General features: G+C 47.1%; 1 protein-coding gene across 1 annotated transcript in view; it reads left to right on the top strand.

The window, feature by feature from the left end:
- NUDT14 (nudix hydrolase 14) overlaps positions 1-21,232 on the top strand; it is a 100,891-nt gene that overhangs the window by 28,173 nt on the left and 51,486 nt on the right. Inside the window, exon 2 of the mRNA XM_015419385.1 lies at positions 14,683-14,726. Coding sequence (XP_015274871.1) covers positions 14,683-14,726 — 44 coding nt within the window. The remainder of the gene's footprint in view (positions 1-14,682; positions 14,727-21,232) is intronic.

A 21,232-nucleotide genomic window follows, 5' to 3' on the forward strand; every position in this document is an offset into this window, starting at 1 on the left:
GCCCTCTTCTGGGCGGAATGAGGGCCGGAAGCGGGCCAGCCGGAAGCAGGGGGCGGGGCCCCGCCCCCCGTACCTCACCCGGGGGAACTGTGATCCCCCGCGATCCCCCCCGAAATGACCTCTGGTTCGGAGATATGACATGTAGGTATAAATAAAAATGAATGAAGGTAGAAGATTGGTTGGAGGTTGGGTTAAAGTCATCTTATAAAGAAGTGGCAGATTACCTACCCTTATTTCAATATTTTCAGTTAAGGAATATTGCACAAACAACACTGAATAATGGTCTGGGGACCAAAACTGAGCTAAGTTTGAATTATTGGTTGAAATGTCAGCATGAAAAGCACAGACTGGAGGAATATATATCACTTGATCTGCAAAATGAAGGGCAAGAATTTAAGAGGAAATAGGGAAAGCATATAGGAGGATCTGTTACCTAGAAAGAATGCAAATAGATCCGGGATAATGTGTCTTGGGATATAAGAAATATATTCTCAGTCTCCCCAGTGGTGATTTCATACAGATTTTTGGAACTGTCCAGTAGTGGAAACAATTTCAAAAATTAATTGGAGATATTGTGTGTGTGTTAAGTGCCATCAAACTGCTTCTGGCTTATGCATTAATGACCTCCAAAGTGCCCTATCCATAACAGCCATTGTTGTGTTCTTGCAAACTGAGGGCCATGACTTTCTTTATTGAATCAATCCAACTCATGTTGGGTGTTCCTCTTTCCTTGCTGCCCTCAACTGTTCCTGTCATCATTGCCCTTCCCAGTAAGACCTGTCTTCCGATGATGTGACCAAAGCATGATAGCCTCATAAGAACATAAGAGACGCCAATGTTGGATCAGGCCAAAGGCCCATCCAGTCCAACACTCTGTCACACAGTGGCCAAAAAATACCAGGGGCCATCAGGAGGTCCACCAGTGGGGCCAGGACATTAGAAGCCCTCCCACTGTTGCCCCCCCCCCCAGCACCAAGAAGACAGAGCATCACTTGCCCCAGAGCCCCTATCTATACCTTGTGGCTAATAGCCACTGATGGACCTCTGCTCCATATGCTTATCTAATTCCCTTTTGAAGCCTCACTTCAGTCATTATAGATATTACTGGATATGAATTGTTTTGGTGGTGGTAGAAAGTGCCATCAAGCCACAAATGACTTATGGTGATCCAGTAGAGTTTTCGAGGCAGGAGATGAACGAAGGTGGTTGACCATTGCCTTCCTCTGCATAGCAACCCTAGACTTCCTTGGTGGTCTCCCATCCGGGTACTAACCAGGGCTGACCCTGCTTAGCTTCCGAGATCTGGTGAAATTGGGCTAGTCTGGGTCATGCAGGTCAGGGCATATTTCTGTTAGAATTTATTAAAAGAAACAGGTAAGGAAGGATGATACAGAATTGGTTACTGCTTTGGTAACTACAGTGTGATCGTGTCTAGCATTCGTTTGTAAAACAAGAACTGCATTCCCAATGAAGAATTCTTATACAAAAATCTGGGCTGTGGTTTTTAAAAAAATTAAATGACCTATTATAAAAGAGAAGCAGTGAAACCCCAATCAAATAGTTTCCCCCAAAAAAACCTGGATTTTGTTTATAGAACACTAGAATATAGACTTTCATGGGTCCATAGAACCGTACATATTATTTGTTTTTTCAAAGCATGCTGACGTGAAATGATAAGTATGTATTTGCACTGAGGATTGGCAAGCGATGCGACAATAAAATGTTGCTGCAAATACTAGGTTCCACAATTAAATATCTAGGTCTCATGGTGACTTAGTACACTGGGACTTTTCAGTCTCTGCTATGGTTTGCGATTGTGGAAGTGTGTTTGTGGAGCTGTGTGTCAGGGGAGGAGGAAGAGAGTGCGCAAGCCCAAGGATTCGCCAAGCTCATGCACATTATGTCTGAGCCATGCCATTGCCATGCATGCACATTGTCTTTTCTTCCCTGTGTAGAACCCGTCAATGGTGCATATAGAGTTCCTAGCAAGCACTGGTTTTCCCATTCATCATGGAATGGAAAGGCATGTTGCCCCTCAATGCAAAGCTAGATGGGGGTGGCTGCCAGCGTAGTGTAGCGGTTAAGAGCAGCCGACTCTAATCTCGAGAACTGGCTTTGATTCCCACTCCTTCACATGCAGCCAGCTGGGTGACCTTGGGTCAGTCACAGTTCTCTCAGAGCTCTCTCAGCCCCACCGAGCTCACAGAGTGCCTGTTGTGGGGAGAGGAAGGGAAGGCGATTGTAATCCTCTCTGGGACTCCTCCGCGTAGTGAAAAGCAGGGTAGAAGAACCAATTCGTCTCCTCCTCCTCCGATCTGCACTCTTTGAGTTTTCTCACCCTTGCACCAACTGATGGGCTGACATCAACATGGATGGAAAATAGGGTTGCCAGCTCTGGGTTGGGAAATACCTGGAGATTTGGAGGGCAGAGCATGGGAAGGTGGGTTTTGGGGAGGGGAGGGACCTCATCCGTGTGCATTGCCATAGAGTCAACCCTCCAAAGCATCCATTTTCTCCAGGGGAACGGATCTTGGTTGTCTGGAGATCAGCTGTAATAGCAGGAGATCTCCACCTGGAGGTTGGCAGCCCTAATGGGGAAACTTACAACATGATGATATTCCATCATTCAGAGATGAAGAAGAAGAAGAAGAAGAGGAGGAGGAGGAGGAGGAGGAGGAGGAGGAGGAGATTGGATTTATACCCCACCCTTCACTTGGAGTCTCAGAGCAGCTTACAAACTCCTTTCCTTTCCCCTCCCCACAACAGACACCCTGTGAGGTAAGCGGGGCCAAGAGAACTCTGACAGAAACTGCTCTTTTTCAAGGACAGCTGTGCCAGAGCTTGTGACTGACCCGAGGTCACATCAGCAGGTGCAAGTGGAGGAGTGGGGAATCAAACCCGGTTCTCACAGATTAGAGTCCGTGCACTTAACCACTACACCAAACTGGCTCTCGGGGAGCCCTCTCCTCCCATTTCTGTGTATGTAATAACCACTAGCGCCTATCTCCACCCTTGACATTGTGCTGATTACGGAGGCTTAGGATCCCCCCCCCATGTACTTCAGAGCTCCCCAAATAAACTAGGAACCCCGGCATTACGACGAAGGATAACAATCTCGTCCATCAACAGTGCCTAGTATTCTGTATCGTAGCAGGCAATCATTTATTGATTGATCCTGTTTGCATCCTACATGGCCGCCATCTTGTTTTATCCTCACAGCAACCCTGTAAAATAGATTTTATTTATTTGTTTGTTTGTTTATTAGTTCGATTTATACCCTGCCCTTCCCGCCAAGGCGGGCTCAGGGCGGCTTGCATAAAATGCATACATATATATATACACACACACACACACACACACACACACAATTAAAACATCCATAAAACATCCGTAGACAATCAGTATCCTTTTCCAAAAGTGCTGGAACAATTAGAGTGCAGACAATTAAAGTGCAGGTTTAGGTTGACTGGCACCACAGTTGTAACAACACTTGTCTGGGCGTAAGCCTTGTGGAACAGATCCGAGCAGACCTTCTTCGGATCGACTCACACAGCCATCCAGCAAGTGTCACGGCCGAGATTGGTTTCCAACCTAGATCCCCTTTGGTCCAGTTGTACCACACAGGCTGATTCTGCATTGCCTCCCCCCCCCCCATTGTTTTACGGAACCCACGTTGGAACAGAAATTCCCCTCTGCATTGCATGCTGCTATCACTTCCTTTGATTTTTGGATTTTATGGTACCTTCTACATTCCCTGCCGCTTTCACTCTCTTTGATCATTGGGTTTTATAGTACCTTTTGCATAGATTTATGACCGTTCAGGGGTGACTTTGCAGTCAGTATGGCCTTGCCCCAAGGTATTTGAATATGGCTTTTGCTGCACTTTTTCCTCCCAGTTGAGAAAATGTGGAGCGAATGCTAGACGCAGAATCATCGACAGTCTCTCCGTATCAAAAGTGTGCGGAGTGTTTCAGGAGAAGGAGGGACTCTCTTCCATGTTTGGAGGGCAGGGTATTTGAAAACCTTGGTCTCGGTAACAAGAGTACGGAAAGGAGTTCGTATACGTTTGTTACATAGAAATCTGTGCAAGCCCGGACGTGCAGCCTCTGTCTTGCGACGTACAGCTCCGTGTTGATAATTCAGATTTCACAATATCACTCGGAGAATTGGCTCTGTCACCTTTTAAAAATCCCCGATGGTTTTAAGTGGAGTTTGGCACCAAAGGTGAAACTCCCCCCCCCCCCATTTTATTTACTTGAAAGCTACACTCAGAGCGATGCTGAAAACAATTCCTCCTGAGCTGGGCTAATTAAAACGACATCAAGGTTAAAGCACGCGAATGGAAATGCACATGAACGAGGCACGCCAAGTTCAGATTGACCTGGAGGTACGGAGCGTAGAGGGCCATTGCCATAGTCACTGGCGATGGGAGCTGTTGACTTTACATGACAGTGACGGGCATTAATAATGCAGTTGCCAAAAACAACAACAACCACCCCGCACTCAGTCAAATTATGAAATCCCAGTCCGTCCTCTCTTGCCAGCCACTGTAGATGTGAAAATCAATTTCCATTAAGCTAAAATGGAAAATGGATACACGAAATGACATTTTCACCTGATGGGAGCAGAGAGTCCAGCAAGGCAAGCGGAGAAAGGACAGGAGGTTTGTACAGAGGATAATGGTGGCTCGATTGATAAAAGGGTTGGAACACTTTCCCTATGAAGAAAGGTTAAATCGCTTGGGGCTCTTTAGCATGGAGAAATGATAACTGAGGGGTGACATAGTAGAGGTTTACAAGATCATGCATGGGATAGAGTAGGTAGAGAAAGAAGTACTTTTCTCCCTTTCTCACAATACAAGAACTCTGGTGGGCACTCCATGAAATTGCTGAGTGGTCGGGCTAGAAGGGATAAAAGGAAGTCCTTCTTCACCCAAAGAGTGATTAACACATGGAATTCACTGCCACAGGAGGTGGTGGCAGCTACAAGCATGGACGGTTTCAAGAGGGTGTTGGATAAACATATAGAGCAGAGGCCCATCAGTGGCTATTAGGCACAAGGTATAGATAGGAACTCTCGGTCTGGAGCAGGGGTGGCCAAACCGTGGCTTGGGAGCTGCATGTGGCTCTTTCACACATATTGTGCAGCTCCTGGCAGGGTGGCTGCGGTAGCAAAGGGGAGGCATGCCTCCCCGATCAGTCTTCCCTTCCCCAGCCAGCGTTCCCCCTCCTGGGTAGGCTTGAGGTGGGGAGGGAGCACACCATAAAGCAACTTTTACTTTAAATGCATTCTCAAAGCCTCCCCCCTCACTGGTTGGCTTGGAGAAGGCATTTGTCTCTTTAAATCCCTTCTCCAAGCCAAGCCAGCCGGTGTGGGGACGTGAGGGGGCTTGGAGGACACATTTAAAGTTAAAGTTGCTTTTTTTCTACCTCTCCCTGCCTCCCCCCATCTATTTGCTTTCTCTGTTTCTCCCCCCTCCCATTTGCTTTCTTTCCACCTTTCTTTCTTTTTCTCTCTCTCTCTCCCTTCCTTCCTTTCTCTTTCTCCCTTCCTTCCTCCGCCTCCCTCCCCATCTTTTTGTTTCTGTTTCTCTCTTTCTCTTTCCTTTCTTTCCACCTCTTTTATTCTTTCCACCTTTCTCTTCCTCCCTTCCTCCCCTCCCTTCTCATCTATTTGCTTTTTTTGTTTCTTTCTCCCTTTCTTTCTCTCTTCCTCCCTCCCCCTCCCTCCCCCTGCTTTCTTTGTTTCTCTCTCTCGCCCTCCCCATCTCTTTGTTTCTTTCCACCTTTATTTCTCTTTTTCCTTCCTTCCCCCTCCCTCCTCCATCTTTTTACTTTGTTTCTCTCTTTCTCTCTTTTTTCCACCTCTTGCTCTCACTTTCCCTCTCTCTTAGACAAATATCATTCGCAAACAAATAGCATTGGACAAATCAATATCTGTTTTTACCCCTTTGGTTTTTATTCTTGGCAGTCTCACTTAATGTTAATAAAAAGCAAATCTGCATCTTTCCCAATAAAAACGTGTGTGTAATATTTGTTCATGTCTTGCGGCTCTCAAACATCTGACGTTTATTCTGTGTGGCTCTTACATTAAGAAAGTTTGGCCACCGCCGATCTGGGATAAGGGATGCTCTGTCTTCTTGGTGCTTGGTGGGGGCATCAGTGGGAGGGCTTCTAATGTCCTGGCCCCACTGCTGGATCTCCTGATGGTACCTGGTATTTTTGGCCACTGTGTGACACAGAGTGTTGGACTGGATGGGCCTTTGGCCTGATCCAGCATTGCCTTCTCTTGTGTTCTTATGATGCCCCCCACATACACATGTGTGCACAGTCTGTCCATGTGTATGTATGTATGTATGTATGTATGTATGTATTTATTTATTTATTAATGCCTTTGGCCTGATCCAGCATTGCCTTCTCTTGTGTTCTTATGATGCCCCCCACATACACATGCATGCACACTGTCTGTCCATGTGTATTTATTTATTTATCTGATTCAATTTCTATCCCACCCTTCCTGCAAGCAGGCTTGGGGTGGGTTACAAAATTAATATAAGGCAATAAAATCAGAGGTTAAAACTATAAACGTAACCCTTAAAACGAATGGCGATCAAACTACAGCACAACTATTACAATGGTGCCCTCGTGTTAAATAACTGGAGGCAAAAAGGGCTAAATCCCATAAGGGATTCCAGATTGTAATTACCCTACCTTGGGTAAGCCAAGGCAGCTCTCGTTCTGTGTCCTCGAAAACTGAAGACTACGATCAATGGTACAGATGGTAACAGAAAGTAGCAGGATGGTAGCTGGAGGGGCCAGAGGATACTTGACATCCACTGCCCTACTCAAAGGCCTGGTGGAAGAGCTCCATCTTACAGGCCCTACGGAACTGTAAAAGGTCCCGCAGGGCCCTGATCTGCAGTGTAGACTCACCCATTACTTTCTTTCTGTTCTTTTCTGCTCAAATGTTTGACTCTCTGTAGCAGACCTAGGGAAGAAGCAGTGACTTCACAGTGGTGTATGAAGGTGTGAAGCTGCCTTCCACTGTGAGTCTATTGGACCATCTAGCCCACTATCTGGAAGCAGCTTTCCAGAACCTTGGGTCTTTTTCAGACCTGCTGCCTGAGATTCTTCCAACTGGAAGAATGTTCAGCCACTGGACCTTCTCGGTGCAAAGTATGTGTTCTTCCACGAAGTTCAGACTCTCATTTAAACAATATTTTTAGAGGCAGCCCATGGTGCAAGATGGTTTTTATTTACTTGTGAAACCCAGAATGATGTAGTTAGAATGTTTGGTGCAGTGGTTAGGAGTGCGGACACTAATCTGGGAGAACCAGGTTTGATTCCCCACTACTTCACATGCAGCCAGCTGGTGTGACCTTGGGTCAGGCACAAGTTCTCTCTGTTCTCCCAAGAGCAGTCCTCGAAAGAGCTCTCTCAGCCCCACCTACCACAGGGTGTCTGTTGTGGGGAGGGGAAGGGAAAGGAGATGGTAAGCCACTCTGAGACTCCAAGTGAAGGGCAGGGTATAAATCCAATCTTGTCTTCTTTTTCTTCTTGTTCCCCATATGAGTTGATTCCAGTGCAGATAGTAAAATCCGCACGGTGGAGCCAGGCATGAGGGAGGGGGCGAGGGTTTTGATTGTCAGGGAGAAGCACTGGATAGGCGCAGAAATACATCTTTCCTCATCGGCCACAAATCAGGACAACCCCACCCCCAATCGGGTTCGTGTGGTCTGTGCATGCACCTGGGACACGTTAGAAGGTGATATAATTGTAGAGACAGCCAAAGTGGCACCTGAAATCTCGCAAGACTTTTCACTCTGTTTTGCGGTTACATTAGCAACCTGGTAGATGTTAAGGTACACAATTCTGGTCGTGCCACTTTGCCTCACCACCTAGTACAGCCCCCACTTGATGCTTGGGTGAAGGCACTGTGGGAAGCCTCGGATGGCAGCCAAAAATGGCATCCAGTCTTCGAAATCGTCTTGTGATACTTCGGATGCTGGTTGGAGTTGCCATGCCAATATGGAGAGATGCTGTGGACAGCGAGGAGGGGCCGGGGGATGGAAGGTTGAGGGCAGAGGTCTTAGCATCCCCCCCCCATGTGAATAGCAGTGGAATGTTTAGCAGGTACCCTCACCCATTATGCACTTCATTATCTTCTAAGGTACAGGCAAAGAGTTTAGAAGAAGAGAATGGATTTATACCCTGGCCTTCACTACCCACTTCACTTCACTTGAGCTGCGGTGGCTCAAGTGGTTAAGACGCTGAGCTGCAGGCTGTGGAAGGTCAGTAGTTCAGCAGTTCGAGACCCGAGTGTGCCGCATGATGGAGTGAGCTCCTGTCTCTAGTTCCAGCTCCTGCCAACCTAGCAGTTCGAAAGCAAGAAATTGCAAGTAGATAAATAGGTACCACTTCAGTGGGAAGGTAACAGCGTTCCGTGCACCTTGGTGTTTAGTCATGCCGGCCACATGACCACGTAAACGTCTTCGGACAGCGCTAGCTCTTCCGCTTGGAAACGGAGATGAGCACCGCAACCCTAGAGTGGGACTCGACTGGCTTTCCAGCAAGGGAAACCGAGTCTCAGAGCGGCTCACAATCTCCTTTCCCTTCCCCTCCCCACAGCAGGCACCCTGTGAGGCAGGTGGGGCTGAGAAAGCTCTTTCTTGAGAACTGCTCGTGAGAGAACAGCTCTGAAGGAACTTGCGACTAGCCCAAGGTCACACCAGCAGCTGCATGTGGAGGAGTGGGGGAATCAAACCTGGTTCTCCCAGATTAGCGTCCATGCTCCTAACCTCTAATCCAGACTGAAGTGTATAATAATGAAGTAGGGTCCACTCTGGGGCTATGCTTAAGCCCTCCCCATTGCTAGGGGAAACCCTACCATTGAGAACTTGCCAAGAGTCACACTGAGTTCCCAATTGCCTATCTCTACTTTGAGCAATAAATATACAGGTCTGTTGAACTCAAGACAAGTACATCGGTGCTGTGATCTTGCCTATTTCTCGATAAAATCGCCAGAAGCCCGTTGGGTTTACTGTGCTGTAAAGTACACAGAGTTGTATAGCCACTGGTAACTATTTACCTGCTATTAATAATTATCAGGAGGCATTTGGCACAATAGCAGCTTCAGCCGCATATAGCCGGGTTCAAATTACAGTAGGCTTGGACAATAAAAAAGCAAATGGGCACTCATTTGAGTTCCTGCCACGGCAAACAATGGGATGTTGGACTGTTCCATTTGTTTATTGCCTTATTTATTTGAACAGGTGCAAGCTGGCCAAGTAAAATTGGATCTTATTGGAGATAACCACCAGATACCTTTGCAGCGTTATCTGATCGGTGCATAAGAATTAGTAGAACCATGCGTATACCTCTGTGGTGTTAATCTATTCATTATTGTAGATCAAAAGACCCCCCCCCCCAATGGATTCTTGTATGGCACAACTGAACTGCGCATAGGCAAAAACTGTAGCTTCCACAAAGCTGATGGGACGCTGATAGGCAATTAATGATGGAAAGAGGGGAAGATGAAGAAGTATAGTTATATGCAGGGGTCTCCTTTGCTGCCTCCTTTCTTTAGAATCATAGAGTTGGAAGGGACCTCCAGGGTCATCTACTCCAACCCCCTGCACAATGCAGGAAATTCACAAATACCCACACACACACACACACACACACACCCAGTGACCCCTGCTCCAGGCCCAGAAGATGGCAAAAAGCCTCCAGGATCCCTGGCCAAACTGGCCTGGAGAAAAATGGCTTCCTTACCCCAAAGCGGCAATCAGCATTTCCCTGGGCGTGTAAGAAAGGGCCACAATAACTAAGCCCTCAGGCAACCCTGATGTAAACATTAGGAAGAACTTCCTGAGTGTTATAGCGGTTCCTCAGTGGAACAGGTTTCCTCCGGAGGTGGTGGGCGTTCCTTCCTTGGAGGTTTTTAAACAGAGGCTGAATGGCCATCTGACAGCAATGCGGATTCTGTGAACTTAGCCAGATCATGAGACGGAGGGCAGGAAGGGTTGCTTCAGTGCTTAGTTCTTGTGGCCCTTTCTCGCCTGCCCAGGAAAAGGGCAATCGCCACTTTGGGGTCAGGAAGCCATTTTTCTCCTGGCCAGTTTGGCTGGAGATCCTGGAGGGTTTTTTGGTTTTGTTTTGTCATCTTCTGGGCATGGAGCAGGGGTCATGTGGGCTGTGTAGGGGGGGAGATACTTGTGAATTTCTTGCATTGTGCAGGGGGTGGACTAGATGACCCTGGAAGTCCCTTCCAACCCTGTGATTCTATGAAACTCTCGTAGGGTCATAATAGGTAGCCCTGCCAGCATGTTTGGATATTGATAAAAATACTGAGCTCTTTAATATTGCATTATCATTAAACATTCTATAGTTTATTAATTGTTGCCAAAATTATTACCTTTAAACAAATCTTGAAAGTATTGTATATTTCTACAGTAAAAGAGTTTTCTTCCCCAATATTTCCCAATTTTATACTGGAAAATTGAAAAAGGCCTCTGACTTTTTCATGCTTTATGTTTGGGATGAGTGAAATGCTTTGTTAGACAAGGTTTAACAAGAAATTGCTGAGCGGTCGGGTTAGAACGGATAAAAGGAAGTACTTCTTCACCCAAAGAGTGATTAACACTTGGAATTCACTGCCACAGGAAGTGGTGGCGGCTACAAGCATGGACGGCTTCAAAAGGGAATTAGATAAGCATATGGAGCAGAGGTCCATCAGTGGCTATTAGCCACAAGGTATAGATAGGGGCTCTGGGGCAAGTGATGCTCTGTCATCTTGGTGCTTGGGGGGGTCAACAGTGGGAGGGCTTCTAGTGTCCCGGCCCCACTGCTGGACCTCCTGATGGCACCTGGTATTTCTGGCCACTGTGTGACACAGAGTGTTGGACTGGATGGGCCTTTGGCCTGATCCAACATTGGCGTATCTTATGTTCTTATGTTTTTCTCACTCAAAAAGAGAAAGTATTTGATAGGGGTTTTTTTTTACCCAGTGCTCCTCAGAATTTCCCAATGGAAAAACTGGAAAAGTCCTCAAACATCTTGAGTATGAGAAACCTTGCCTGAAGCATTTTTACTCATTCTAAAAGAGAAATAGCTCATAGGAGTTTCTTTTCAGAGTCCCCCCATATTTCACAATGTTTTCCATCAGAACAATTGAAAATAAGGCCTCGTGTGGAAAAAATGGAAACAGAATGATTTCCCCCCCCTGATTTCCCCCACCCCTTTTGGGCCCTTATGTCTCTGTTGCCAAAGCAGTCAGCCTGGTTCACTTAACACATGAAGTAAAAGATCTGAAATGTTGGTATCAATAGAGGGGGTTGGTATACAAGGGAGCTTTTGGTGAACCCCAGGAGATGGGCGGGGGTGTGTGTGATTTTTCCATATTTATTGTAATTTATTATATGTAAACTCTGCTGGCAGGCCAGTAGCAGTGACCTAGAGTTGTCAGCCTCCACGTGGGGCCTGGAGATCTCTTGGAATTATGACTGACCTCCGGACTACACAGATCAGTTCTCCTGGAGAAAATGGCTGCATTGGAGGGTTGACTCTATTTCTTTATACCCCACCAAGGTCTCTCCCCTCCACAGCCTCCACCCCTAAAATCTCCAGGGACTTCCCAATGAAGAATTGGCAACCTTAGGTTGCCAGGTCCTCTCTGACCACTGGCAGGGGATAGGGGAGTAGTAGGCTTGCCAAGTCCCCCCGGGGGGGCAGGGAAACCCCCGCCCCAGAAGCCCGTTCCCTGCCGCCGCCGGATCGGGCCCCGGGGGGGGGAGATCCACCCTGACGTGCACATCACCAGGAAGTGATGCGATCACACGGGGCACGCTGGGGGCGGGGCCATGACCATCTGAGGGAAAACTCTGTGGTTTTCCCTCAGATGGTCATGGCCCCACCCCCAGCGTGCCCTGCGTGATCGCGTCACTTCCGTGTGACGTGGATGCAGCGCGCACATGCTCCAGGAGCAACCCGGGACTCCCCCGCTCCGGATCGAGGTAATACTTGGCAGCCCTAGGGAGTAGGGGTTGCGGGATCCAGTTTCGGAAACTTCTGGAGATTTGGAAACCGAGCCTGGGGAGGACAGGGGCCTCAGTGGGGGACAGTGCCACAGAGTCCACCCTCCAAAACATCCATTTTCTCCAGAGGAAATTATCTCTGTAGTACGGAGATGAGCTGTAATCCCGGGGGATCTCCAGGTCGTACCTGGAGGCTGGCATCCCTAGACCCAGTATAGAGCGCCTTTCCTTCCACGTCACTGATTTGCGTGGTGCATTCCACAAAATTTTTCCCTTTCCAAGTCCTGCCAGTTTTAACAGATACTGAAATTGTGCCTATGATAAGGCATTGCTCCAGAGTAACAACTGTTTTATCACTTCATCTGCTAAGGTTATGACAAAACACAGCCCCTGGGCAAACACTCACCCTTTCCAAAGAAGGGGGGGGGGGATCAGTTAAATTTACAAAGCTTAGAAGATTATTGTCCAAGGCAATTGTGGTAGTTACCTAATCCCCACCAACTGTTCTGTGTTCAGTTGTCCTGACAAATCTGTATCTAAGCCTTCGGGCCTACATTTGCCGAGCGGCATCTTCACCCACCCGGTAGCTCAATTTCCTTTCTCCGCTGTTCTCACGTACCTGGCTCAAGGTTTTGCAAATATTTTCCACGGCCTGATGAGGTGAAATAATTTTTAATGTATATACGCTTATTACGTTGTGCGAGGAAGGCCCGTTTGCGGCCACAACACGATGGCTCGTTTTGCCTCAGGAGATTGTGGAAACAGTTACATTCATGACTATGGAAACTCAAGACCCAGGGTGGGTCAGGGTCCAAACAGAAATTCAGCCTATGCAGCCCACTATTTTAAGATCCTCTTTTCAAGCCTTTCTCCCTTCCCTTGCCAACAGAAATGATGGAGCCCCTGACAGGGGGCTGTTGATTTAGGGTTGGCAACCTCCAGGTGGTGACTGGAGGTCTCCTGCTGTTACAACTGATCTCCAGGCGACAGAGATCAGTTCACCTGGAGGAAATGGCTGCTTTGGATGGTGGGCTCTGTGGCATTATGCCTCACTGAAGTCCCTCCCCTCCCCTCCCCAAACCCCTCCCTCCTCAGGCTCCACCCCCCAAATCTCCAGGTATTTCCCCACCTTTTCAGAGTACATCATGCGAAATGCTGGCCTGGATGAATCACAAGCGGGAATTAAGATTGCTGGGAAAAAGATCAACAACCTCAGATATGCAGACGATACCACTCTGATGGCAGAAAGTGAAGAGGACCTAAAGAGCCTCTTGCTCAGGGTAAAAGAGGAGAGCGCAAAACTGGGCTTGAAGCTCAACATCAAATGAGAACTGCCAGGCACAGTTCAACATCACTGCCGCAGACATAAGACTGTAACAGAAGCCGTGCTGGATCAGGCCAATGGCCGATCCAGTCTAACACTCTGTGTCACACAGTGGCCCAAACCCAGGTGCTGTCAGGAGGTCCACCAGTGGGGTTAGACTCCAGAAGCCCAAGCACTGTTGCCCCCCAAGCACCACACCTTAAAAAGAATATTATAGCTTTAGAAAAAGTGCAGAAAAGGGCAACTCGAATGATAAAAGGGTTGGAACACTTTCCCTATGAAGACAGGTTAAAGCGCTTGAGGCTCTTTAGCTTGGAGAAACGACGGCTGAGGGGTGACATGATCGAGGTTTATAAGATCATGCATGGGATAGAGCAGGTAGAGAAAGAGGTACTCTTCTCCCTTTCTCACAATACAAGAACTCGTGGGTACTCAATGAAATTGCTGAGCGGATAAAAGGAAGTACTTCTTCACCCAAAGAGTGCTTAACACTTGGAATTCACTGCCACAGGAAGTGGTGGCGGCTACAAGCATGGACGGCTTCAAAAGGGAATTAGATAAGCATATGGAGCAGAGGTCCATCAGTGGCTATTAGCCACAAGGTATAGATAGGGGCTCTGGGGCAAGTGATGCCCTGTCTTCTTGGGGCTTGGGGGGGGGGGGGTCAACAGGGGGGGGGCTTCTAATGTCCTCCTGGCCCCACTGGTGGACCTCCTGATGGCACCTGGTATTTCTGGCCACTGTGTGACACAGAGTGTTGGACTGGATGGGCCTTTGGCCTGATCCAACATTGCCGTCTCTTATGTTCTTAAGAATACCGAGCATCACCGCCTCAGATATATGCAAAGCTGAATTATTCAAGAGGGCTTTTTTGCATAGGCAATAGGGTTGCACTATATAAAATGGTTCACAGAGTTACTTGCATAAATGATTAGGGACTATGGTCTATACTGCTGTGTATAGCATTATTGTAAGTAGGATCCTGTTTATGTAATTTCTGTACCGCTTAATGTGTCACCTGAATGCTTATGCTGTGCTTCAGTTCTTTCTGGTGGTTCTAGGCTTCTAAATCCTAATGCATTGGTTATCAAATGTCCCATTTTGTTGATCATACTGACTCACTTTGTGTAACCTACCTTGAGTCCCTCTGGAAAGGCAAACTATAAATAATGTAAATAAATAATTACATTAACTTACCACTTCGGTCTGCTGCAAAAACATTAAATGAAGCGTGAGAATGTATAGGTAAATGTAACATTTACTTGATTGTATGAAATCAAACTGAAGACTGTACTAATCCTTATTAATGTTTCTTGTTTTCCAGAATGGTGTTTCAAAGACCTGGGACTTCATGAGGACACATGACAGGTAAACTTTGCAGAACAGCTTTGGTAGCAAACATCATTTTCCTTTAGTTCCCCCCCCCCAAGTAGTCTCTTCTTTCTCTAATAATATTTAGCCCTTGAGAGTATTCAAAGTACTTCGTAGGGAAGGGGAAACAGTGGCGAAGGTCAGGGTCTCTGGGGGTCCCAGCATGATTGCTGTCATGCCTATAGAATCATAGAGTTGGAAAGGGCCCTACAGACCATCTAGTCCAGTCCCCTGCCCAATGCAGGACCATCTCTGAAGCATCTCTGACAAATATTCGTCCAGCCTCTTCTTGAAAGCTGTCAGTGAAGGGGAGCTCACTGCCCTAGGCAGTCGATTCCACCTTTGAACCACTCTGACTGTGAAAAAGTTTTTCCTAATATTCAGCCGATACCTTTCTGCATGTGATTTAAACCCGCTGCTTCGGGTACTCTCCTCTGCTGCCAACTGGAACAGCTCCTTGCCCTCCTCCAATTGACAGCCTTTCATATATTTAAAGGGAGCAATCTGTCCCCCCTCAATCTCCTCTTCTCCAAGCTAAACATTCCCAAGGCCTTAGCCTTTCCTCGTAGGGTTCAGTCTCCAGACCCCTGATCATCCTCGTCACTCTCTTCTGCACCCTCTCGATGGGGCCTTACTCACGGCTTTATGTTTATGGATGAAGCAAGATAGAAATATTTTAAGTGAATAAATATGTGAATTAAAAAATGGGGCCGCCTCTCCCATTACAAACCCCCACGCTCTCTTCAGTCATCCTCTAGGGGCCTCTGGCAGCTGCCTGGCTCGGTTAGCTGTCACCAGGGGAAGGGCTTTCTCAGTTGTGGCCCCTAGGCTGTGGAATGCACTCTTGGATGACACCTGTGCCCTGCTGGACTCATTTAGTTTCTGCAGGGCGTGCAAGGCCGAATTGTTTAAGTTGGCCTTTGGAGGGTAGTCCACATGTTTGGATCGTTTTTGTTAATAGTATGGTGCTAGCCACATATTTTAATACTTTAACATTTTAGCATTTTAATGTTGACATTTTAGATACGTTATCTTTCTGTTTTTACCTTATTTATATGGTTTTAATGTTGTAGGTCGCTGCAAGGCCCTTTGGGTGAGCTGCAGCTTAAAAAATCAAATAAATTAAATATCTGTACTTCTGTATGGGTGAAACAAAGGTGAAAAGGGAGGATGAAGCGGAAGGTTGTGGCAGTAAGATTCCCTGGGTGGAGACCTTTCTACCTCTGCTTGCTGCTGCCGTGACAGTGGTGTAGTTTGACACACACCCCCATGTGGTTTCAGCCTTAATGATGATTTTATGATGATGAGAATCCTTTGGGAACAACCAGTGTGATAGCATTACCAGTGCTTAGAGTGGCTGGACCAGGTTAGTCCTGGGATGAACATCCACTGATAGCTTTCCAAAGAAGAGCTGGATTACATATAAGAAATGAGATAAGAAGTTTGCTATGCCTACTCACTGCTTTGTGTTTATGGATGGAGCAAAATAGAAATATTTTAAGTGAATAAATATATTTAAGATGTACAGTTAAAAAAAAAACCGTTTAGAACTTGTTGATATTTTTGAGTTTTTCAGAACATTTGTCTGAGAAGTACTGTCACAAGTAATTCTATGTATATAGTAAAAAGTAAAGGTAAAAGTTCCCTTGCTCGAAAGCCAGTCAAATCCGACTCTAGGGTTGTGGTGCTCATCTCCGTTTCAAAGCCAAAGAGCCAGCGCTGTCCAAAGACGTTTCTGTGGTCATGTGGCCGGCATGACTAAACACCAAGGCGCACGGAACGCTGTTCCCACCGAAGTGGTACCTATTTATCTACTTGCAATTTCTTGCTTTCGAACTGCTAGGTTGGCAGGAGCTGGAACTAGAAATATAGTATATAGTACAGAGGAAGAATTCAAAAATTTCTAAATTTGGACTTCTAGGTTTGATTCAGATATAGTTGCAAGCTGCATGAAGGCAAAGGGTCTAGAAACCATTGTGTGGAATGTTGATGTACTTAAAACAGACATGCACACACAAACGAGAACTGCCAGGCACAGTTCAGCATCTCATCCAATAATGTCACTGTTCATGTAGAAAACACTGCAGAGGACAGACAGTTTACGATATGTTAGGGGAGGAATCACATTGTACGGGGAAAGTAACAGTTGAAAATTGCCATGCCCTGCTTTCTGCTCTTCATGAACCTCCACGAATGGCCTTAAAATTCGTGGGAGTTTGTGGCAGCTCTTCACTTGGCAAACTTCAGTTCGCAAACTACTAACCGGCCAAAATTCCTGACGAACTTTCGTTCCTGAGCGAGTTCATGCCCATCCCGAGCTGCAGGTCCGGCTACAAGTGGAGGTGAAAGTTCAATTCTTAAGACATGTTAAGTGTATCTAGAGAGCAAGTTCTGCAAATCACAAAACAGAGGTAGTCCTGTTTCAGAACAGATTTCAGCTCTGGCTGTAGGTTCAAAACCAAAAGATGATTTCCTTTTGACATTTGGAAAGAGGCGAACTAGCAAAAGGGGCGATCAGTGTAATCAACAAAATGGGACGTTCAGTTACGAATGCACTAGGATTTTAGAAGTCTGGAACCACCTGACTTGTGGAAGTGGGCGGCACCAGGTGGGACATTTGTCCAGCAAGGCTTCTGATTGGCCATTGGAGATCTGATTGCCTGTGCACCTTTTTAGAAGAAGAAGAAGAAGATAAGGGATTGGATTTATACCCCACCCTTCACTACCCAAAGGAGTCTCAGAGCGGCTTACAAACTCCTTTCCCTTCCCCTCCCCGCAACAGACACCCTGTGAGATAGGTGGGGCTGAGAGAGCTCTTGACAGAAACCGCTCTTTTTCAAGGACATCTCTTATCAGAACTATGGCTTGCCCAAGGTCATCCAGCAGATGCAAGTGGAGGAGTGGGGAATCAAACCCGGTTCTCCCAGATTAGAGTCCGCGCACTTAACCACTACACCAAGTGTAGTGGTGTAGTGTTGCTTTGCTGTTGCTTTGTCAGCAGCTGCCACCACTGTACAAAGATCTTCACTGTGTGACTGAAGGCCAGCTATGGCGGTGACATTGTGGCTGGCTCCGCCTCCTGCAGCAGCCATTTTGTGGCAGCCATCATGTGGCTGCGCCCACCACACTGTATCCGAATTCCAAAGGTGCCCACGGGCTCAAAAAGGTTTTGGAGCCCTGCTCAGTAGCAATCACATAATCTCCTGAGTTCCCTCCTCTCCCTGAACTCTGCCATACCCAGGGACCACCCCAAATCTCCAGGAATTACACAGACCAGAGTTGGCAACACTCATTGTGCCATGTGCCCCTGCCAAGCATTCAAACCAACAGTTAACTCATATTTTTCGTGCCTACTGAGGAAGCAAGTTTAAAAACGTTTGAGAAGGCATTTCCAAAAATGCTCTACCACGTTCCCAGTGTTACACTTGGATAATACAGGGGGCGGCGGGGGGGGGGAGATCGCTGAGAAGGTTGCTTTGGGTGGATTAGAGAGATCAGAGAGAATTGCTGGGAATGCAGCGCCTTGCAATGCATTGCAGCTTTAGACATAACTTCTTTCATCATTCCTGCGTTAACGCTTCATAAATATCGCTCCTAATTTAAACAGAAGTGCTCTATGGTTGTTTTCAAAGGGTTGCAGAGAAATGCTTAACAAGAGATCAGTTTTCCAGAAGGTTTCTGACAATAACCGGTGTTTTTTTTTTTATAATAGGAGCTTTTTTTCACAGGACATTTTTAAAATAGCTGGGAACATGATTGCATAAGGTGCACATGTCATGCCAGTCATCTCTGGTCACATAACATTTGTTGCCTTTACATGTTCAGCAGCTGTCATCTGTAACTTTTTTAGTGACAGCGCTGAACTGGAGAGAGGCAGAGAAAGAGAACCAAGCCAACTTGCTCCACAATGCATATTTTTCTGCTTCTCTGCAGGAATAAGAATTGCTTACACACACACACCCCACCCCAAATATGTTGAATTGTCCTATTCCAAACTATCTTCCTTGGCTAATTTATTTCTGTGTGGACCCCACTGAGAAATCTCACGTACGGGAAGCTCTTTCAAGGTTAAATTACTGCATTCACTTTTAACACTTTTGCACCCTTCCATTCTTCCAACACGCTCCAGTCCACAAGCACGGGTTCACTTCATTTTGTTCCTGCAACAAAAAGAAGAAGAAGAGAAGAAGAGATTGGATTTATACCCACCCTTCACTCAGAGTCTCAGAGCGGCTTACAAACTCCTTTCCCTCCCCCTCCCCACAACAGACACCCTGTGAGGTAGGCAGGGCTGAGAGAGCTCTGAGAGAACTGCCCTTGATAGAACAGCTCTGACAGAACTATGGCTTGGCCAAGGTCATCCAGCAGCTGCAAGTGGAGGAGTGGGGAAGCAAACCCGGTTCTCCCAGATTAGAGTCCACGCACTTAACCACTGCACCAAAATGGCTGTGTGTCATGGGCTAGGCTGTTAGATGGTGACTGGCCCAAAGTCAAAAAGTTATCCCTTGGTTTAAATCCAGCATCCTGTCTCCTGGCACTCCATTTAAGAGGATTTTAGCTTGCATCACAGAGCTATATGCCCTTGCCTGGATAGCCCAGGCTAGTCAGATCTCGGAAGCTAATCAGGGTCAGCCCTGGTCAGTATTTGGATGGGAGACCCCCAAGGAATACCCCGTTCGCTCTGCAGAGGCAGGCAATGGGAAACCACCTCTGGATGTCTCTTGCCCTGAAAATCCTACGGCGCCACCATAAGTTGGCTACAACTCACAGTGCAAGAACTCTTGGACACTCAATGAAATTAATGAGCAGTAGGCTTAGAACAGATAAAAGGAAGTCCTTCTTCACCCAAAGAGTAGTTAACATGTGGAATTCACTGCCGCAGGAAGGGGTGGTGGCTACAAGCACAGACAGCTCCAAGAGGGGATTAGATAAACATACGGAACAGAAGTCGATGAGTGGCTATTAGCCACAAGGTATAGATAGGAACCCTTGGTCTGGGGCAAGTGATGCTCTGTATTCTTGGCGCTTGGGGGGGGGGCAACAGTGGGAGAGCTTCTAGTGTCCTGGCCCCACTGGTGGACCTCCTGATGGCACCTGGTGTTTTTGGCCACTATGTGACACAGAGTGTTGGACTGGATGGGCCTTTGGCCTGATCCAACATTGGCATCTCTTACGTTCTTATGACTTCACGGCAAAAAAATGGGTTCCCCCCCTCCCGTATATCTTAAACAGCAGAATCCTACTTTCTTGAGGCACGGAGAACACTTTCTTTATCTCAGTACTTATACCCCACGTGTTCTCCTCAATGGGGACCCAAAATGGCTTATAGCACCGTTCTTCCCGCCTCCATATTGTCCTCATAACAACCACACCGGGAGGCAGGTTAGGCTGAGAGTGTGTCACTGGCCCGTGGTCACCCAGCGAGCTTCTGTGGCAGAGTGGGAATTCGAACCTGAGTCTCCCAGATCCTCATCTAACCACTACACCATGCCGGCTTTCGGAGAGAACGTCCTAGCTTCTTTCTTCCTCCCCAACTGCTGTGCTGCCTCAGGATCCGGCCGCTGGATACTCTCCATACGCGCCCCGTTGTATCAAAGGAGGCCATTCTCTCATATTGAAGGATCCCGTGGCCAACACTTCTGCAGGCTGTCAGGACACAGGCTGTACTTAGCAGGAGCAGCACCACATGCAGGAGTCTCAGGATCAGGCGAGCCACGGAGTGCTTCCGCACGCAACGTGCGAGGGCCTCTTCAGCGTAGCGTATCTTGGGAGCACTGCTGTCCAGGTACTGAGGATGGTTAGTGGGAAGTGGACGGTGGTTCTGGGCTCCGTGAGAAGTGTTCTGTGCATGGAGCAGGCAGGATTGCGTCCAAAGGTAGCTTGAACCTCTTCCGTTGCAGAGCTGTGTTGTTAAAGCAGTACACTGTTGGCAACTTGTGTTTATTTCAGTAGAGCTTGGATGACTGGACCTGGGATCAGTTCAGTAGAGGCCACTAATGAAGAAGAAGAGTAGGTTTATACTCCGCTTTTCTCTACTTTAAGGAGTCTCAGAGTGGCTTATAATTGCCTTCCCGTCCTCTTCCTGCAACAAGCACCTCCCCTCCTCCTCCTCCTCCTCCTCCTCCTCCTCCTCCTTCCTTTTTCTTCCTCTTCCTCTTCCTCTTCCTCTTCTTCTTCTTCTTCTTCTTTTCTTCTTCTTCTTCTTCTTCTTCTTCTTCTTCTTCTTCTTCTTCTTCTTCTTCTTCTTCTTCTTCTTCTTCTTCTTCTTCTTCTTCTTCTTCTTTGCATTTCTATACCACCCATAGCCGAAGCTCTCTGGGCAGTTTACCACAATACAGAACAGTAAAATAAAGTAAATAGGAATTAATATAAAATGTTTAAAAAACAGTAGAAAGCCCTCCCGGCTTTGCTGGGAGGGCGGGGTAAAAATCTAATGACATAAATAAAATAAATAAAAACAGGTGGATGAGGCAGGTGGGGCTGAGAGAGTTCTGAGAGGACTG

This window comes from Gekko japonicus, unplaced genomic scaffold (genome assembly GCF_001447785.1).
Source record: "Gekko japonicus isolate JY-2015 unplaced genomic scaffold, Gekko_japonicus_V1.1 scaffold461, whole genome shotgun sequence".
In the NCBI taxonomy this organism is placed as follows: Eukaryota; Metazoa; Chordata; class Lepidosauria; order Squamata; family Gekkonidae; genus Gekko; species Gekko japonicus.